The 22,151-nt window shown below is 39.6% G+C and overlaps 1 protein-coding gene across 1 annotated transcript in view; it reads left to right on the top strand.

Moving 5' to 3' along the window:
• LOC136676624 (death-associated protein kinase 1-like) overlaps positions 1-22,151 on the top strand; it is a 75,551-nt gene that overhangs the window by 22,356 nt on the left and 31,044 nt on the right. Inside the window, 9 exon segments of the mRNA XM_066653732.1 lie at positions 5,951-6,172; positions 11,673-11,811; positions 13,555-13,684; positions 14,557-14,605; positions 14,712-14,738; positions 17,389-17,541; positions 19,362-19,407; positions 19,485-19,574; positions 21,544-21,636. Of these exon segments, the coding sequence (XP_066509829.1) occupies positions 5,951-6,172; positions 11,673-11,811; positions 13,555-13,684; positions 14,557-14,605; positions 14,712-14,738; positions 17,389-17,541; positions 19,362-19,407; positions 19,485-19,574; positions 21,544-21,636 (949 nt within the window).

Below are 22,151 nucleotides of genomic sequence, written 5' to 3' on the forward strand. Positions count from 1 at the left end.
AAATGGCAAATTAGGCGGAACTGTGCTTGAGTAACCTTAAAGATTAATACATGTGTCAGACTAGGACTGGGCAATTAATGGTAAATTAATTGTAATTGACATTCAGAACCTTTGCCTTTTATTTAAATTCTGTTCATCCTTTTTTGTTAATTCTGTTAATATGTCCCTCACTGTGTGTTCATGTTAGGGGTGGGCGATATGGACCTAAAGAAATATAATGATATTCTTGGTGATATGACAAAAAAAGATTTATTTTTTCAAGAACACACTAATGCAACAAAATATATGTTAATATTAATCATATTAAATTAAATATATTTAATATAATATAAATGTTTTTATTTTTTAAAAGTTTATTTTACTACAAATACAATGGAACCTCTACTAACGAACGCCTATACTAACGAACTTTCTAAGATGCGAACCAGGCATTTTAATATTATTTGCTTCCACCAACGAACCACGACTCTAGAAACAAACCCGAGGCTCCGCCGAGCCGGCGGCTGGAAATGGCCACTGACCCCAATAGGCGAGTCTCCCAGCGCCCAGACTTGAGTGAGCTTTTAAGATTAGCAAATTGTAGCTTTAGCAATTTAGCATTAGTGTAAATAGGAGACATCGAAATTCGTACTAAGTTAAGCCGTATCTACGCTTTGTCTCCCCACATTCACCCACCTACTCTCCGTTATTCCACCCACCCCCCCACCTCCCGTCATACAGCCAGTGCCTGTGTTACTCCTCCAGCCAGTCGTCACGTCTTCAAGGTAGCGATGTGTAACCACTTACAACTTTATTATTTCTTTTTTATTACTGTTACCACTGTATTTCTCTTTTATTTTTAGTAACGCTACATGTATTTTTTACTAATTTGAGAGTGTTGTAAACATATATCAGTGCAAAAAGGGTGACTTTCGGGGTGGGGGCTGGAACACATTAATTGCTTTTCCATTATTTTAAATGGGGAAAATTGACTCGAGAAACTAACTTTTCTACTTACGAACCGGGTCATGGAAAGGATCAAGTAGGTAGAGGTTCCACTGTAGTTGCTGTGCTGAGTCATTATGCAAACAAGTCAGATTATCATGATATTGATTTATTTTATTTATTTATTTATTTTTTATATATAGTTTTTTAAAAATATATGACAATATTATCACGAATGATACGATATGGCACAGCCCTAATTCATATACTGTCCCCTTAAACCTTTACTGCTGCACATGTAGTCATTTGATTTTGCTGCATCTAGACTTCCAAATGGAAGTAACATGGAGGAGGACCTAGACACAGATGTTGACCGAGCAACTTGTACTAAAGAAAAATGCATCTGTCATTTGGACATGTTTTGACTTCAATGAAGATTGCGCTAAAGTGTAAGCAGCAACACACATCCCTGCCCCTCTTTATTCCCACGACTCTGTTTCAACACTTGAAGCACAATTACGTCAACCAATTTGAACAGTACATGACTCAAAGAAAAGAGGCAGACAAGTTCCCAGCAACATCTTAATTGAGGTAAAATCAGTTAATTGTGCTAATGATATACAGTCATATGGCCCAGCACTATAGATCTATGCTTGGTGACTGGTGACTGCAGTAACACACCCAGTGACAGAAATGTTATAAACCTGTCATACAGTTATTCAGTTATATGTTGCAAATCACAGCAAAATATTGCTAAGCTGCACTCTATTAGATTCAGCCTGTACAACGATGTAACAATGCTTGGCTCAGCTTGTGAGCTTGAATTGTTCACTTGATGTTAATACTCACCTAACCGCTTGTGCTGCATTCCTTAGAACTAACACAAATGACTGTGTAATGTGTATGGCCTGTGCAGTACTTGTAACCTGTGAGATAATCTCTATCAGTACTGGATTACACCTGGTAATTAAAGAGAGAAGGACACTCTTGCAATAAAGACATAAATACTTCAGCTCTTGCAGCATGGGATCAAAACACACAACCTCATCAATCCATTGATAAGTGTTCCTAATAAACCACCCCCCACATTTGTGTTGTGTAATGCAAGTCTGCGTCTTGGTTTTGAGGCATGAGGAGTTGCTGGAGTAGGCTTCTAATAAGTACACAGAAAACAACACAGCAATGGGGAACAGAAGCCATTCACATCCCTCCTTTTGACCCTCCCCACAGCCCAGCTCAAGTTTCCCACTCACACACAAAGTGGGCAAAAGTTGGATGCCCCATTCCTAAAAGGTAACAAAGGACAACACGATTCCTGTGTTGGCATGTCTGGCAGTTGAAATCTTTCTTTGCTGTTCCCTCTTTCTTTATAGGACTATCCTAAGAGCTAAATACGTATTGAATCATTTAATGGTTGTTGGGTATTTTGCAGGGTTGAGTTTATTCAGGAGTAACCCGTTCTGGAGCGTGTGTGTCTTCTGAGGATCCCACGGGTATCATTAGTGAGAGGGCTTTTCTGTTCCTGTATGTCTGAAGAATAAGCATCAGCTAGCGCTTTGTGTTGGTGGGCGAAGAGCTCTCTCCTCTTAGTGAATCCGGAGGATGTTATCAGCCATAATTCTGTCACTTCAGTCAGTAAAGGCCCTTAAGTTCAGCAAGTTGGGCTGGGCTGCCTCTGCAGGGAAACGCTCTAATTTGAAATACTGCCAGCCAGTCTTTCCTTTTAGCATCTGTGAGCAGTTGCGGTTATTATCTGCCCTCCCTTCAGTATTACTCAACACTTTTACATGCTGAATTGCATCGTTAGGCAACCCTTTACTAGGTGTTTCATAATGCTTGTTTTAACAGATTTCTATAAAGCTATAATTCTCAAGGTTTAATTGATTCAAATCTGTTTGATTAATAGATTAATAAATTCATTTAATTATGCTTTCCTAAATTATAGGTTGCTAAAACTGAATCTTGAGAACTTTACTGGACCTTTGAAGTTGCCACATTGACTTTCTGTTTTTTGCTGATCCTTCACAGCTGAGATTTTCAGTTTGATTGCAGCCAATAGCCGTGTGTGTTGCACAAAGCTTTAATGTCGTTTCTTGAGCAGCTATTGCTTCACTTTTGTCTTTTCCTGGGAGTAGCCTCCAGATCCAGAAATTGTGTTATAGGTCAGAAGACTAAAACAAGTAAATAGCTCCTTCTTGTTAGGGTTTCTAGAACCTGGTGGGAATTGTGGAAACAGTCTGTCCTTGTGTCACAGGGAGTGAGATTGATAAGCATAATACTCATGAAAGGCATGAAAGAATATGATAATATATTAAAGAAGACAAACTACGGTCTTATCAGTCTGCATTCTCATTCTACTGTATGTCAAGGTTGCACTTGCTGAGTAATATCTGTGTTCGGTGCTGGAATTTTGTTTCAGAGGCTAAGCATACCAAGCACCAAGGTTTAGCCAAATCTATGGCATAGCTGTAAAGCATTTTACAAAATTGTAGAACGGCGTGGAGGAAAGCAAAAGCAAGTCTAACACTAAGAAACCCATTGACACTGGAGGGGTGCCATCTCCGTCTCAGCTTGATTATAATGTGCTTGTAGCTTGTACAAAACTACACCAGCGCCAAGACTGAAGAGCACTTCCCCTGGTCAGGCCATTGAGTGTCTGCTGTGATTAACGAGCCACTTCATCACCATGGTGCTACAGATAGGAGCACAAGAGCCCTGCTATGTTGACATCTTGATATGCACATTTGCCTCGTCTTGGGCAGCTCTCAAAAAAGGTGCAGCTTCCCCAACAGCCTGACTCGCTTGAGTGAAGTCAGTGTTGTCTCCTTTTTTGCTGCTGGTTGCCGGGCTGCTGGTGACGCTGTTCACAATGCATAGTGGACTGCTTTGCTCCACGGGGGTTGGCAGGGATGAGCAGGGTAGGAAGCAATCCCCCTCCTGCCTGCCCTCCATATCCCAACCCCTCCAGCCCCAGCACTGCCATGGAAACTGGCACAGCTGACAACGCATGATCCTCTCATTTAGGGGTGTCACTGACAAAGGATTCAGCCCTGCCCCATTGCCAAAAGCCATGCTCAGAAGGTCACAAGGGACCAGTTCTTTTTCCTCCTTCCACGCAATTGTTCAGCAATAGCTATGTAATTCAAACGCAGCCACAAACGAGCTCCACTGAATAATTTGATGATGACGTAATTTTAAGAAAAATCGTGGTTATAACAGTCTTTTTGTTATCATTTTGTAGTTTGTAACAATACCATTAAAAATGTATGATTCTCAATAACAATACAAAAAAAGAGCGATGGAGCCTTTGGTTAATGGTAATTTTTTCATTTCCAATAAAATATGCTGTATAAATAAATCTTGTCTTGTCTTTACCATCTTAACTCTGTGCTGAATGTCACCAGTTACAAAATGTTTAATTACATATTTCATAATTTAGCCCAATCGTGGCCTTGTTTATCATCTTGTAGCTGATAGTTGTGAGTTTGCCAGCTGGACAACCGCTTAGGGACATTAGTCTACGTTGTTGAATGCTATTTTGTAATCTTCTTCATATTTCTGGTCAATCAGATGCTAATGGGTTCTTCCCTATATATTATTTCCTCTCTACATTTCTTGCTCATGCTCTTTCACAGCAGTTTTCATGACACTCTTGTCTTCAGCTTACTCACTGGAGGACTGGACTTGGCTTTCTGTAATCCCAGTTTGTGAAGCAGTTAAAATAACATAGCTGTTTACTGCGTGATACTGTATTCACAATCAGTTAAGACACTTATTCCTAGTTAACCTACTGACCAGTTTGTTTCTGTAAAATGCATATTACACACAAGACAACGTAGTACTGTAACTTAACAGTTTGTTCATCGTTATTTGAACTAAGTAATGCATTAGTGCACGTTTTCCATCACATTCTGAAGAGCCATGTTAACAGCTGCAGCAAGGTCACCAAAAAGGCTGCTCTGCGGAAGTAACAATTGCCATCGAAGAATAATCTTTTCTGAACAATGTTGGGAAGGAAGACTGTCCCTTGCAGAGGAGCTTTCTCATGTTAATAACCTCCATTCATTCAGGCCTTACTTATTGTCAGCCAGGCACCAAGCAGGCCTCACAGCAGATAGATACAGTGCATTTGCATTTTATCTCAGCCTTGGGAGGTACTGACGAAGAAGACAAGCCAGTACATTAAACATTTCTGGAAGAGGCCCAAAAGATATGGCACAGTAAAGATCCAGACTGAAACCTGGAATTATTCTATAGGTCTAATGAGATCAAAGAGAGGCAGGACTAGGTATGTTTTAAAAACCTTATATGTTGGTGCCATATTCCTTATAATGTACCGAAAGAACTTCAGCTGTTGTATGTGAGATTATGAGTCCTTTATTAGTAATTGTAACTAGCTAACAATAAAAATGTGCATGAATTCGACATGTTCTCTAATGATCTACTGATCCTAAGACATGATGTCAAACAGTGATTACCAAACTGAAAATTAAATAACTTCTATTGCTTTGTTCTGGTAGGGATGGGAGTAGCAGCCTGGCTATTTTATTATTATTATTTATTTTCTTTACATGACATTCCCTCAGCTTGAGTTATTGGCAATGGCACATCTTGGATGTCGTTCAGAGTCTGCGTCGTGACTCAGTGGAGCTGGGATGTGAACATTTTAGAATAGGAACGTGCAGTACTGCAGTAGGAGAGCATGGTGTAAACATGTTAAACCAAATGTGCTGTTGGGAGTTTTGAGCCTTTTTTTAGATTGGTGAGACTGTGATTGCAGCTGTCATTGTACTCTCAGCCCTGCCTGCAAAAGAATGTTGTTCATTCTCTTTAGGCAAAATAATTATTATGCTTTTGGCAAAATTACAGACCTCCATCCCAGCCTTCAGTGAACAATGAAGGAGTTCGTATGTTCTCATAAAGGAAGAAGAACGTATTTTGCTTGTCATATTCTGTGGGAAAGTATGTTATGTTGTTTTTTTTAGCAGTGCCAGCACTTGACCACATTTTTATTCTTCTCTTCCAGTGGTCAGTTTGCTGTGGTAAGGAAATGCCGTAAGAAAATCACAGGTCTCGAATATGCAGCTAAGTTCATCAAGAAACGGAGGAGCAAGTCCAGCCGACGCGGAGTCACCAAGGAAGATATTGAAAGGGAAGTGAGCATACTGAAAGAGCTCCAGCACCCCAATGTGATCACTCTGCATGATGTGTTTGAGAACAAGAATGAAGTCATTCTCATCCTGGAGCTGTAAGTCCCTCGGTTTCATTCCTTGATTTCTTTTTTAAATGCAAAGCACTTCATGGAACTGGCTTGTAACTCACCCCCTCACTAAGTCATACACTCGCGCATATTCAAAAGGGCAATCTGTAATATATTCAATGTACTACATAATAAAATGACCAGTATTTGTCATCAGAGATTAGGAAACATTCTAAGTTAAAGCACTGGTATCCCTGAGAGTAGTGCTGCAGAAAGGATGTTCTTTTTTGAGGAGGTCCATTCCATAGCGAAGCTCTATTGATGTTTCTGCCTGAGATCCCTCCCTCTGTCCAATCACAGCAGAGAACAGAAACCCAGGTCGCCAGGTAAAACACAAACAGTTCACTACAACTGCCACACAAGTGAGCAGAGATAATGCTAGATTTTACATAAAAATCTCTACATCCTGCTAAAAAGCTCAGTGATGTATTTGAAAGGTGGAGGCAACTTAAAGCAAGACTTTATTGTCGTGTTGTTCATTTTGATCATTTTCTCCTCAACAGGTAAGCAGTCATTCCTGAAACCTAAAAGTAATGATGCATATGTATATGTAAAAGGTGTAAAATGGGTTGTGATATTTCAGAGTGAATAAGGGATGTGGAGTCCATGGTTTATGTGTGAAATGAGGATTCAGAGCAGATAATGGATGTGAACTCCGTGGACATAAAGGTAAAGGTAGTCATATGAGTAGATTAAAGGAAGTAAACGCAGATATTTGTGTATTTTTAAGCCAGTAAGTTGGGTAAGTGTTGTTGCAACCCTTTAGCAATTTTAGCCTCATGTAGTTGCCTATATAACATGGAACTGAAAATGCAGATAGGAAGCTCTATAATAACTCTAATAACTTCAGTATTAGCCTCATAACTCGACCCGTGTAAGGTGTAACTGAATATTTGAATTAAAAAAATATCTGCCTCCTAAAATTACATTTAAGGTGGAAGAGAAGAATCAGTAAGGAAGATAAAAGCTTTGTCTAGTGAAATACTTTTTAAGATGGAAATTTTAAGTCAAATATTCATTCATTCATTGTCTGTAACCGCTTTTCCAGTTCAGGGTTGCAGGGTTGCAAAGTGGGAATACACCCTGGAGGGAGCGCTAGTCCTTCACAGGGCGACACACACTCAAACATACTTAAAAAGATTTTTCATCTTTTGCCTGTTGTTAGTCTAGGTAGATTTTTTTAGTGGAACGATTAACACTTTGTGTGTGTGTATGTGTGTGTGTGTAAATAGGTTCATTATGACACATTCATTTTAGTTATGGTCCAAAGTTCCTAAACTTGTCTTTATGTAGGTTCAGTTTCCCCAACCTGGCATCCTACATGGGCTTCACTTTTGGGTGGAAGCAGGCAGGAAACTTTTTTTTTTTTTTAATGTGATGTGCAATACACTTATTAAAATACATGAATTAATGATATATGCAATATGCTCAGAAAACTGTTCTGTTGTGTATTTTATGATGACTATAACATATGCTGGGGTGGCACGGTGGTGCAGCGGGTAGGTGTCGCAGTCACACAGCTCCAGGGGCCTGGAGGTTGTGGGTTCGATTCCCGCTCCGGGTGACTGTCTGTGAGGAGTTGGTGTGTTCTCCCTGTGCCCGCGTGGGTTTCCTCCAGGTGCCCGTTTTCCTCCCACGGCCCAAAAACACACGTTGGTAGGTGGATTGGCTACTCAGAAGTGTCCGTGAGTGAATGTGTGACTGTGTGTGTTGCCCAGTTTCCCCTCCAGGGTGTATTCCCGCCTTGCGCCCAATGATTCCAGGTAGGCTCTGGACCCACCGCGACCATGAATTGGATAAGGGCTACAGATACTGAATGAATGTTTTTCTGCTTGCAGCCCAGATGTTTTATTTCAGTTGTACACATTCAAAAAGTAATATCTGTAGTACAATTTTTTGACAGATTATAATGACGATCCGCTATTGATTACGTCAGAGTGATAATAGTTGAAAGTGTGCCAAGATCAGATTTACAGAGAAGGAATAATAAATTAAAAATGTAGCAGCTGAGGAAGCCACAAATATGCATTCACCTCTAACATATTTAAAGTCAGATGCTTTAGCCTTAAGGAAAAAGCATGGTCACCGTTGGTGGGCTGTTATGGAACTGGATCTTTTAAGCTCAGAACCTGTTTGACTTGTTTGTGTAATCACATGCATGCAGCGCTTTATGTTGCATCAAAAAAGAAAGGGGTTCATTTCATTTCATGGGCTATATTCCATGTAGACTTCAACATTACACAAAAGTGAAGGAGTAAAAGGCTGTAGACTTGTAAAGAAAGATTAATTTGTAGTAAACTGTATAAAGATGGGCTTTGGAGACCTGTTACGTGCTAAGGTTTGGGATTTTTGTGCTTATGCTCCTATAGGTGAATGTGATGTGAACATTCCTAATTTGTAGTTTCTGCACTCAAAGATGTTTTAAGTTGTATTTGGATTTTCCATGGGTTGCTAAGGTAATTTTCCACTTTTATAGGTGCTCCTCTATGAATTTATTGCTGTTCAGTTTGGCTGTAATTTAATGTTTTCTCCATTGTTTATTTAAAAATTACAGGCTGAATTGCCTACTATTTCTCAGCAAACACAGCGGCATGTTGATGATTTTAGTCTCCTTAGTCCTCCTTGTTTTTACAAAACAATGTCACCTCACGTTATTTGACAGCTGCTTCTTGCCATATTATACATCAGTCAGTTATTATTATTATTAGTGACTGATGCGTTATCAGTCAATATTACAATAACATTTTCACCTCATTACAGTGATACCTGTTAAGGGTTGGGATATATTAAGCAGCAAGTGAAGAACTGAACCATAGGGAGAGATGGCACCAGAAAGACAACAAAATGATTGGTTTGAGGGACATGGTTTGAGTCCGTGCCATTGGGGCACTATCTGACAACTTACAGAACTTAAAGGATCTGCTGCCAGAGTCTTGATTTTGCAAATCAGTCTGTAGCTTCTTAATGCACATGTAACTGTCTGTCCCACATATATTCACTTCTTTCAGAGCTGTGAAACTAAATAAACGGATGCATTTGTAGAATCACTCAATCATTTACTCTGTGAAGGTGGTAAAAGTTTGACTCCTACAGAATTGTATAAACATGTGAAGCAAACTTTCATTCATTCATTCATTATCTGTAAGCGCTTATCCAGTTCAGGGTCGCGGTGGGTCCAGAGCCTACCTGGAGTCATGGGGTGCAAGGAGGATATACACCCTGGAGGGGGCGCCAGTCCTTCACAGGGCAACACAGACACACACACATTCATTCACACCTACGGACACTTTTGTGTCGCCGATCCACCTACCAACGTGTGTTTTTGGACTGTGGGAGGAAACAGGAGCACCCGGAGGAAACCCATGCAGACACAGGGAGAACACACCACACTCCTCAGACAGTCACCCGGAGGAAACCCACGCAGACACAGGGAGAACACACCACACTCCTCACATACAGTCACCCGGAGGAAACCCACGCGGACACGGGAAGAACAGGCAAACTTCCAGGTTTAATATAAAACACAGCCCAGTAAAATGTAGCCGTCCTGTGGTAACTTAGTCTCTGCTATATCTCAAGCTCTTAAGCAGCCATGTACAGTATATGACTGCACAAACTTTAATTTTTTGCTGCACTATGCCATTTTTATTTTATACCTCCCCTTTTAATTTTTAGCCCTGCATGAGTCCACCTCCCTTAGCATCAAACCTTGGTGACAGCATGCCAATTACATTTAGATGTTTCTTAACATTGGAATGCAGAATTTCCACATTTTAATATGATCAGCACAGAAAGATAAGTTTTCACAAGAACCAGTCTTGAACTAATAATTATGTCAAGAAGTGTCTTTTTTCAAAGTCCCTTGAAGCAGTTGACAGCAGTGGGTAGGCTAGGTTTGCCCTCCAGTAACCTGTACCGTGCTGCTGTTTCTTCTCTCTTGAGCAGTTTGCTGTTGTGAAGTGAAGTTTCCCTCAAACTGGTTCCTAAGCCCAGATTTATACATTACACATTAGTGAAGCTATGACTTGTTTTCTTTGGATTGGCAGCATCACTTCTCACTTCACAATAATAGATGGAAGTTACAAATTCACTTTTTTTTTAAATTGGGGGTGGGGAACAATTGGTGTTTTTTTTTTCCACTTTGCATGGGAACAGAAACCTATCTTGTTGCAATTGTTTTTCCAACTGGGTGATCAGTGGTTGCACCGGCTCGACCTCTCCATTATCAGCCTGAATTATCATGTCGCCACAGTGCAGCTGTTCTTTTACTTCCTCCTTCTAAATATACAAGCCAAGATCCTGTCAGTCGTCATCCAGAAGCCATGATTAGAGGCCTGCCAATGTTTCTGTCTGCCAAACCTCTGGATTCACAATAGTTGGTAATGTAAGGTTCTGTCAGAGGCACAAAGAAGAATAGTAAGATATTTGTTGCCACTCTGATGCATTGAATCTTTGTTTATTCTTATACAAGGGTTGTATGATATGGACAGAACATGGTCTGATATTGCTACATTTTGGCGTTGTGATATGCCTTGCATATATTAGCACAGGATGGGCAGTTGGGGCGGCTTGTTATTAGAGCATGTACATTTCTTGTTTATTCAAAACACAGACAGAAACTTGCTGTGATTGGTCAGTATCATCAGAGAAGGCTGTAGAAACCTTGCGTGATTGGCTGCTTTCCATGGTATCCAGTAGACACACGGCCAATACATGATACTGATTCCAAAAAATGATATGTTGTGCAGACATGCCTGATATGATTCCATATAAGATATTTCATATAATTTCACAAGGTAAGGCCTTGCTTTTAAAAAATCTCCTACTACACCATGTTGTGATTCATCATTTGGACTTTGGCCTAATGCTACACCGCTGAGATTGGATTCCTGTTTAGAATCTTGTGTCGGTAGCCGACTGTTACAGGTTGGGCCTGATCCATGTGGTTTGGCAGTCAAACTGCAGTTCAAACTGTTGATCCCTAAACACTGTAGTGAACCATCTCCGTTTGCAAATGGAAGTATTATTCTACAGGTTATTTGAGGTCTGAATGTTCCATGCTGGAGTATGCCTTTCTGAAAATGTCTGGTATGCTTTCACTATCCTAGGATATATATCACTGTTGTGGTTAAAATACGTCTCTACTGTTTTCTGAGTAGGTCTTGCGTGATTAGTACTGAATGACTGCATGGATCATGACAAAACACAGTGTTTCCAGAAAGCTTTTTGAGTGTTAGTAATGCCCCCTTGTGCAACTGAAGTGTATCTTTTGTTTCAAATGGATAATTGAGTGAGTCAATAAAGGGCATTGCATACAAAAAACTGCTTGTTAAATGTAAATCCGTTATGCAATTTCTTCATATTAATAATACTTTGATGTACATACCGTGCTTTGTTCAAATACTTCAGATATTGTGATGTTTCAGTCTTGTCCTACTTCCCCAATTTAAATCTCAGGCACTAACGCTGTGCCCTCTGTTCTCTGCAGCGTGGCGGGCGGAGAGCTCTTTGACTTCTTGGCCGAAAAGGAGTCTCTCAGCGAGGAGGAGGCCACAGAATTCCTCAAGCAGATCCTGGACGGCGTCAACTACCTGCACTCCAAACAGATTGCTCACTTTGACCTGAAGGTACAGCACTGGCTTGAGCTGCAGTATGTTTGATTCCCACCCAGACCCCACACTGAGGAGATAATCAAGCTTTGGATCAGCCATAGGAAATATGCAAATATGGCTTCATCCATTTGTTGCTTGCCAGCTGAGGAAAGAATGTAGATAGTTACATTTCAGATGGTTCATCTGGGCACACAGGTTTGGGGTTACATTTACTTTATGAATTGGATTTATGGATACAGGAGGTCCTCGGGTTACGTCAGTCCCGAGTTACGATGTTTCGTGGTTACGACACATCTCCCGTTTACTGTATTGAGTCTTGTTTCGACTTAAGTGGTTTTGCATTGTAAACGTCGTAACGCGAACTTGCGTTTGGTGTGCGCGGCGGAAGAATACACGGTTACGCGGCTCGGGAACGAGGAGGATAGGTGTTAGGATAGGATAAGTGCTTACAGTATGTTATTTACATACAGTATGTACGTATGTTCCGACTTACACCGAAAATCGGACCCCCTGTATATGGTTATAAATTGTTTGGGATAAACTGTGGTAAAATACCTGTTTTTTTTTTTGTAGCTGTTGTTTAAAAAAAAGACAAAATCTAAAATTGTTTCTGTTTAAGGAGTTATTCAGCCTCAGATAATGCATTCAATATGTTAGGTTTAATGTTTTGTGTTATACTACACCAACGTTCCACCATCCTTATTGTTTCATCAGATTATATACTGTTTTGTGTTTTTAAGCATCAGTATTCTTTCACTACAATACCCAGAATGCATTGTACAGATGTATTCAACCCTTGTGAATAAGGAAATCTACAGATCTCCTAAAAATTAATGCAGGCATAATATTTGTCTGTTTATCTTTAATATTTACTCTTTAAATTTCTGCAAGTGGAAATAAAACAACTTCAAACAGCCACACCCTAAAACCCCACATCAAAACATTTTCTCAAACATATCTCCCACTTTCAAGGCACATCATCATGAGGGACTTTCCTAGTGTTTAAACAGGAAAATCCCATGCACTGGAAAGTAGTGATACCACTGTAGGAGGTGGATAAGGAAGTTTACAACTGCTGGTCATTTCTTGTGGGCCCCTTTAATTTATGTTTTTAAATTTGTTTCGTATGGTGAGAGACGTGTGTGCCCAAACTTTAGACATACAGTGTAAATGATGCTGAGTGATGTTAAATTATTGAAGGGATGCAAACCTGGAAGGCAGCCATTTTAAAGTTGGTATTTTCAAGTTGACATTACTCTGATACACCCTCCTGATCCCTTGAGTTATTCCTGTCTGTGTAATAAGAGCTGCCTCAATTCTGCAAGCATTCCTCAGCATATCGTCTTGATATTTTTTGAAGTCAGTAGAGCTTTTAAGAGATTAGTCTGCGAATAAAGCAGCTTGAGTGAAGGAAGTATTGTTTTCATGGAATTTCCTGGCTATGATGCGTTACTGCCAAGCTTGAGTAGTGCTCTGCTTTCTAGAGAACACTTCTGTTGCTTTGCATGTGATTTCCATGTGTTATGGCCTATGTCCTGATCTCTCTCCTTCCTTTCCCTGTACTCTCTCTCTCTCTCTCTCTCTCTCTCTCTGTTTCTGAGCTGTCTGCTGTTCCTGTCGGTCTTGTTCTTGTGCTCTCTGTTTCCACTTGTACTTTGTTCTGATCCTTTTCTTGGAGCCTTTGCCCTCTTTCTCATTTTCTGTATTTTGTTCTGTTCATTTTATCTTGTCTCACACATTCTTTCTCGCTCTCTCTAGCCAGAGAACATAATGCTGCTGAACCGGAGCATGCCTCACCCTCGCATTAAACTCATCGACTTTGGCCTGGCTCACAAGATCGATTTTAGCAACGATTTCAAAAACATCTTTGGTACCCCAGAATTTGTAGGTCAGTTACTCTTCCCTTTTCCATTCAGTCTTTTCTCTGCTCCAAATATTTGTATTGGTGAACCAATACCCTGGCAGCACAACTGTTCAGATTTATCACAGATCAAATTCTGGTCTCCTGGAATGTTCTGGGAAATTTAATGTGGTTCAAATAAAGATTCACAAGACATGTTTTTGTAGAATTTGAGTCAGGCCTCACACCGAAAACCACACAATGTTCTTCTACGTGACTCAGCTGGGCTTAGTTTTTGAGCTGAATCCCCCATCCCCATTCTGTCTTTCTGGCATCTCACCCAGTCTTATTTGAATGGCAGCCAATATGGCTGCAGGGTGTGATGAGACAGCAGAGCTAATAGAGACAATTATCCCCTTAGATTAACCGAAGGCCACTGAAGAGTAGCATCTGGGCCTGATGTAGCATTACGCTATGCCTCAAACACACCCATTTTCAGCTCTGCATAACTAAAGGCTTAGGCTAAAGACTAATTTCATGGTGAACCTAATTTATTGAATTAGACGTGTAGCTAAATGTCAGAGGACATTTGTTCTGGATGATCTTGGCTTTATTTTAAAGTGTTGATCTCATACAGTAAAAAATAAGTCAAATTTTCTCTAGTAACTACAGACAGAGTTTCATTTTAGACACAGCATATACCCACTATATTGAGGACCTCCATTTTTAACATTCACACGTCTAAAACTGAGATTTTCCCCACACTCTTAATGAATGACTCATTTCACAGCTTACAAATTTCAGTGTGAAGAACAGACTAAAAAGAACACCCTCTTCTTCTCCAGTGAGTGCTCTGTTCAAGACTTTTTTTTTTTTTATGTAAGCAGTTTTTGAAATGTCTGTGTGTTGTCGCTTTTCAGCACCAGAAGTAGTAAACTATGAGCCTCTGGGCCTGGAGGCCGACATGTGGTAAGAAGAACTTCCCTTAATTAAACTGATTATTTATATTTCATTGTTCTCTTGTATAATTGCTTCTCTCTCTCTCTCTCTCTCTCTCTCTCTCTCTCTCTCTCAGGAGTGTTGGAGTGATAACTTACATATTGTAAGTATTTCATTACTGTGGAGATACTATGATTAACAGAAACACATGTGAAATGTGTCTACTTTTCTTCACTTTCCAGCAGGCTTTAAGTGGCTTCTGTTTTCACGATCGCTGTGTGTTTAATGCGGCAGGTGCCAAAAATCACGACTCCTATTTGCTCAAAAATTATGACTTATATTTTTTATGGAAATGGATTTTGTTCATTTTTTTGTGCTGTAGTCGGTTCGTCAAAACAATCTAATACAGAAGAGCAGCAAAACAATTTCATTTTCCATTACTGCCTTAATTGATGTGCTTTACAGATAATGGGGAAATGCCCGCTAATAGATTTTTTTTTCTCTCTCCATAATCAAGTGCAGCATCAAATATAAACTCTTGGAAGGCTAAAGGCATTGGGCTTTTTATACTATTTAAATGAAATTTAATATTTTAAAGAAATTACATTTAGATTGGACTGTGCTCTGCACATACAAAGCAGGACTGTATGTGCAACAGTAATAATGAATTAACACAAATCCACCGATATCTCCTCTATTACATGGAGTAACAGTATAGTATTATATATGTGGTGATCGTTTATTATGTGTATATTCAACAAATCTCCACTACTATCATAGTGTGAAATCCAAAGGGTTAAAAGAGTCCCCAGGACCATCAGTCCCTTCTGAGGTCACTGGAATTTTTGCTTGTGTGGAATATGTGAGGGTGTATGTGAGATGAGAAATCATAGGAAGCCGCAGTGGTGGGATCCAAACTGCCATTCACTACAGTACAATTAGTACAATATTCAACATGCATATTGAGTCTTCAGTTACTGTGAACTTCCTGACCTGTCACAGCTGTCCTATTAGTGCTGGGATTGATTAGGACATGTTCCAACAAACATTAATCATGTTTTTAAAAAACAAGTTTGCCCAGATAGAACTTAATGGGCAGGAAAATAAGCTTTATTTAAAACGTTATTGAACACAAAAAAAAAAGTTTTCATTAGCCTTAAGATGTAATTAATCTATAATAGTTAACTGTGCTACGTTTAAGGATACACTGCTGTGGTATTACTTGATTTTTTTAATTGGATTTACTTGATTACTTAATTTGATCCAGCAGCTCTTATATTTGGAGTGAGCCGCTCGTATTCTGGATCATTTCTTGACATTACGTTACCTCATGATTCACACATTACGCCCTGGTATTAGGTGGAACACAATTGCTAGCTATACACACGTTTTGTTTGATTATGCAGTTTCAAAATTTCACATAGCTGCTTTTGTGCGGTGTGTGTGTGTGTGGTACGAACAGTGGTAGCAAAAATGATATTGAGGTAATTACTGAATTCCAAAACATCAATGTATTTTAACACAGACACAGTGCGCCAGTAGTGATACATTTATATATTGTCATTAAAACAAAAGAAAAACTGTTCTTACTCAGCATTTTATATATTTATAACAATGAGATAGCATCAAGTTACACACCATTAGCTCCAAAGTTACCCCGCTTCACCTCATTTTTCTTTTCCTACATTGTAGCATTTCTTCTCTAACTTCTTGTGTCTCAGCACACCTTTGTTGTATTTTATTGTCATGTCAGCCTTCCTCTCCACCTTCCTCTTTCTCTTAGTCTCAATTTGTACTTTTGCTCAGGTTCTTTATTCTCCTCTCTCTCTCTCTCTCTCTCTCAGACCCTTTTTCCACCCACACTGCTGTCATTCTTGTCACAGTATAAATAGTGCCACACATCAGGTTGTTATCATGTCCCATCTCACATCGCTTCCACGCCTTTGCCTTGTGTAGCCCTTTTTTTCTTTCCTACATGTTTTCCTCCTCCCTTTTCCCCTCCTCCCATTTTCCCTCCGCATGTTCAGAGCCAGAGTTTGCCGTTTTCACACGCTGGGAATCTTGTTAATTGGACGTGTGAATCTAGAACAGCTGCAGTGTTAACCTAGTCAATGAATTTTCATGGCTTTACCATGAGGCCTCCTAATGGTGTGCACTCGACCCACAGCTCTTCCAATATTTGTGTATTTCAACTCATTAATTAGCCACAGCAGAGAAGAGAAGGGTTTTTTTTAAGAGAACCGAGAATCATTCAGAAGCACACCATACAAAAATGTCAATTCTAGTAAACTGCCCACAGATATGATGATCTCTTTGTTCCGTTGTAGTTTTTAGGAAATGATTCCACACATTATGAGCTCTCTGACTTTACCAGAGTAAAGAATGCTGTTTTATGCTTGGTAAAAGCCCAAGCAAGAAAGTAGCACAGGTATCTTATTAGAAATCTTCAGATAGATCCAATACACATATGATCCATAGCTACCTGCAAGGTCAGTTGAGACCAATTTGCTCCTTCTCAGCCCTCCTTCTAGATAGCTGCCTATATTTTGCCATGACTGTAAATACTCTCGTAATATGCTTCTGAAAACTGTAGTAAACAATAAGGTTTTCTCAGAATTAAAGCATTAACGTCTAGCTTTTTTGGCAGTCCCTCTACTTTACACTAATTAACTAACCCTAGTTATTTGCTTTGAGGGACTGCAGCAGTGGTTTGTTCACTCTTGCCTTTGTTAATAAGCTTGATTTCACACAAAAGGAAGGTTTTTGGACATTTACGGAAATCAAATGATTCCGCGAATGATTGTCTCTTATAGGCTCAGTGGTGCCTCTCCATTTCTGGGTGAGAACAAGCAGGAGACATTGGCCAATGTATCAGCGGTGGACTATGAATTTGATGAGGAATATTTCAGTAACACCAGTGTTCTGGCCAAAGACTTCATCACACGGCTTCTCGTCAAGGACCCAAAGTAAGTCAAATGCATGTGAGCTAAGCTTAATATAACCCTAACAGCTCTTGAATAGAAGCCCTGCTTTCAATGCTGTTTGTTCATTTTTCTCTGGTTTGTTTATTGTTTTGATTGGATTAAAATATAATATCCTATTAGTATATCATAACAACCAAGTCTTGATGACGCTAGCCAGTGTCTTCTGTCAGAACAAACAGTTCTACATATGTCACATTTTTGCATGAGAACATCTATAAAAACCTGACTCTGGACTTTTATAAAGAGGAACAGAGACGTCTTAGACGTCTTAGACAGGAACTAGTGGTATGCTCCCAAAATGATGGTTAATAGCATTTCTGTTTTGTCTTTGTGTTTGGTTGCTGCACTGTGGTTTGTGGACAGCGACATGTCAGCTGCAACCTTAATGAATCTCTTCCATTTAATCTTACTTCATTCTGTGGACTGAGTCACATCGAGAACCGAAACTTGTTCCAGATATTGAGCAATGCCATGACCATTAGCCACAACAACGTGGGTTGAATTAATGCGTCTGGGGAACCATTCATGTTCATATGTGACCAATCTTGCTCTAGTATTGTGTTATTTTATGTGTTACTGCTTATGTGGCTTACTGTCACTGTATTCTGACAACTGCATTTTGTTTTGCGTTCACCATGAGGTGTGAAATATTCTACACTGTACATTGCACACTTACATATTTTAAATTTTAGCATCTTATGAGAGTATTGAAATTCATCTGTTTAATCTGGAATGTTCTAAATTAGATGTAGAGTGCAGATATTGCAATGAAGACTATGACTAATGTTTAAAAAAATTATCAATAAAAATTTTCTTCTAAGTGCGGCATGGTGGCGCAGCAGATAGTGTCGCAGTCACACAGCTCCAGGCACCTGGAGGTTGTGGGTTCAAGTCCCGCTCCGGGTGACTGTCTGTAAGGAGTGTGGTGTGTTCTCCCTGTGTCTGTGTGAGTTTCCTCCGGGTGCTCCGGTTTCCTTCCACGGTCCAAAAACACAGGTTGGTAGGTGGATTGGAGACTCAAATGTGTCCGTAGGTGTGAGTGTGTGAGTGAATGTATGAATGTGTCGTCCTGTGAAGGACTGGCGCCCCCTCCAGGGTGTGTTCCTGCCTTGTGCCCAATGATTCCAGGTAGGCTCTGGACCTACCGTGACCCTGAATTGGATAAGGGTTACAGATAATGAATGAATGAATGAATTTGCTTCAATAAAAGCATGGGTACAATAGTAGGTTTACTGAGGTATGATGATGGTTTGTGATTCAGCATACACTGTCACTGTGGTGGTAACCTCAAGAGTACATATTCTGTACCTTATTACTCTATTTATTACATTTGAACTTTTTAAATCTGTGTTGATTTCATATGCACCATTTCATCTCCAGGTCTTGTTTTGTGTTCTTTTATTTGACACTGTGCTGTAATGAAATCTTGCAAATATTCACCTTTACTATTAGAGAAGGGAATGTAATGTAAGATACATTTACACTGTTTGTGCCTTTAGTACATGTTCCTCTACCATACCTTTTTGTGTCTGAGAATGTAGGACAATCATATTTAGCATTTGCCAAAAATACGAAACTCCAGTAATTCTCAAACTTGTTCACCATTCCCCTTAGACAGCCCACATTGTACCTTTATATATGTTGTAGGTTGGATTCAAGCAAAAATGTACACCCTAGGGATCTTTGAGAAACGCTGCTATTGTCTTTTAAATGGGGTTATTTTCATCTCCTGATGTCTTTCTGAGACTAACTTCCAAAAACTGACTACCAACTATTTATTCTTATTCTTTTCTTTTTTTTAGAAAGAGAATGACAATCCAGGACAGTCTGCACCACCCCTGGATCAAGGTGTGTTCGTGCCCCTACACATGCCTTTATTTGACAGAATAATATGAGTTTATTAAATAAACACTTTTTTTTTTTAGCCAAAAGATACTCAGCAAGCACTGAGTCGCAAGGAGTCTGCCGTGAACATGGAGAAATTCAAGAAATTTGCAGCTCGGAGAAAATGGAAGGTAAATGATATTGCTAAGTTGCAGCCCACATTGGAATCCCTAGGAAAAAGTCAACTTCTGCTGAAAACAAATACTTGCTTTATTCTGATGTCCAATGAAGGATTTAGTCACACTCTACTTGCCAACACACTGACTGAATGTAAACTCCTTAAGCAAGCAGCCCTTTACTCCTTTTCATTTTCTGAGCTTGAGCATTCTGCAGTCCATTATCTGAAACACCAGTCCTGATTTTACTGCATTTACACACACATGCACACAGAGCAGTGGATTGCTGTTTGCATCATGGCATGAATGAATGTCACACTGGCACTCTGCCACACAGAAAACCCCACCACATGCAGGTTTTACAGGCTCAGCAGTCAGCGTGCTTAGGTCTTTGGACAAAGAAGAGAAGAAAGAAGACCATGAAAGTAACTTATTTATATGTGTTTTGTTACGCAGTGCAACCGGGTAACAAAAATTATATAACAACCTACACTGCCTGTGTATATATATATATGATGCTATTAATAATGGATGGGAACAAGACAGTGGATTTATTATTGGTGTCAGTCGATTAAAACCTTTAGCCACATTACAACAGTTTTCTGTGATTAATCATCATTAATCACCAGTTAACATGCTAGTACTTCCTTGTACATTTGGGAGTGAGATAAAACAATATATGTGTGTGTTTGTGAGGGAGAGAGAAGAACAAGAAGTGAAGTGAGAGTTAGTTAAGAGATTTAATACAAATTTCAAATGTAATCTAATTCCAAAATCAAACAGCAACACTGTGTTTACATATCTCAATAAAACTACTAATACATCACTTGGCTCTGTAAAAATTGTGGATTATGGGAGAAGGATTTATATACAGTGGAACCTCTACTAATGAACTTTCCAAGATACGAACCGGGGATTTGAATATTTTTTGCCTCCACCAACGAACCATGACTTTAGAAACGAACCCGATCCGGCGGCTGGAAATGGCCACTGACCCCAATAGTCGAGTCTCCCAGCGCCCAGACTGGAGTGAGTTTTAAGTTTTAAGATTAGGAAATTGTAGATTTAGCAATTTAGCATTAGTGTAAAAACGGACATCGAAATTCGTGCTAAGCCGTATCTACGCTTCGTCTCCCCACATTCACCCGCCTACTCTCCATTATTCCACCCACCCCCACCTCCCGTCATACAGCCAGTGCCTGTGTTTCTCCTCCAGCCAGTCGTCACGTCTTCAAGGTAGCGATGTGTAACCACTTTAAAACTTTTTTATTACTGTTTCCACTGTATTTCTTTTTTATTTTTAGTAACGCTACATGTATTTTTTTTACTAATTTGAGAGTGTTGTAAACATATATCAGAGCAAAAAGGGTGACTTTCGGGGTGGGGGCTGGAACACATTAATTGCTTTTCCATTATTTTAAATGGGGAAAATTGACTTGAGAAACGAACTTTTCTACTTACGAACCGGGTCACGGAACGAATCATGGTCGTAGGTAGAGGTTCCACTGTATATATGAAACTTAACGCTAATACTTCAAATCCATAAAAAATGCACACATAACACTCACCATTACACAAGATACTGTGATTAGCTGTAGGTTTATTGGCATATCCTTTAAAATGGCAGTATCTCAGTAACAGTAATGAACAATTTATTGTGCATCCCTGGTTGAAGCTAAATTTCACAAAGAGGTGGATTTCTGTAAATGGGTCAGTGCCCATAGTTCTGCCACTGTTTCCAGTGCCCTCAAGCATGCAATATCATTGCTGGAATAGATGGACAAGTGTGTTGGTATTGTAAGTGACAGCTAATTGGTATGCTTCCAAGCGAGAAATCCCTTTATTTAATGCAACAACACACAGTTATGATTTGCATCGATTTCACGCTTCAGGAGACAAATCACATGCATTAAAAATAACATTAGCGAAACTTGTTCACAATGTTGAAAGCTGTTCAAATATTTCATTTTTGCTTTTTCTTCAGCAATCGGTGCGACTGATCTCTCTGTGTAACCGGCTCTCCCGCTCCTTCCTGTCCAGAAGCAACATCAGTGTGGCACGCAGTGATGACACGCTGGTAAGAACCGACTCAGTCAACACACGCTTGTGTAAAACTATGTTGAGTTCTTAAGTAGATTTGTTTATTTGTATTCTCTGGAATAGCGCTGGAAACTATCATCAATTATAGATCAACTGATTCCATTTACACACACACACACACACATACAAATATACACATGCAAACTTATCTGTTTTTCTGGCACATTCTTCCACACTCTCTCCATGGCACTGGTTAATAATTACTGATAAGCCTACATGAATTACGTCTTCAGCTATCTGAAATTTGAACAGATGTCCTGGCCTTCCTCTTTGACCCGGTGCTTTAGCTGGAATTTATACAATGTACTTTGAGGTCGTTTATAGGTCTGGTTGTTCTTTTTAATGTCTGTGGCAAAGAGGGATTTGTTTCACTTCATTTTATTTCAGTTCCTTTGTAGAAAAACAAATTTGTTGTCAGACAGCTGGAGACTCCTATGTTTTTTGATGAGTTTATATTAAGAAACTTTCAGGAAATGTGTGTGTATGTTTGTG

This window comes from Hoplias malabaricus, chromosome X2 (assembly GCF_029633855.1).
Source record: "Hoplias malabaricus isolate fHopMal1 chromosome X2, fHopMal1.hap1, whole genome shotgun sequence".
NCBI lineage: Eukaryota > Metazoa > Chordata > Actinopteri > Characiformes > Erythrinidae > Hoplias > Hoplias malabaricus.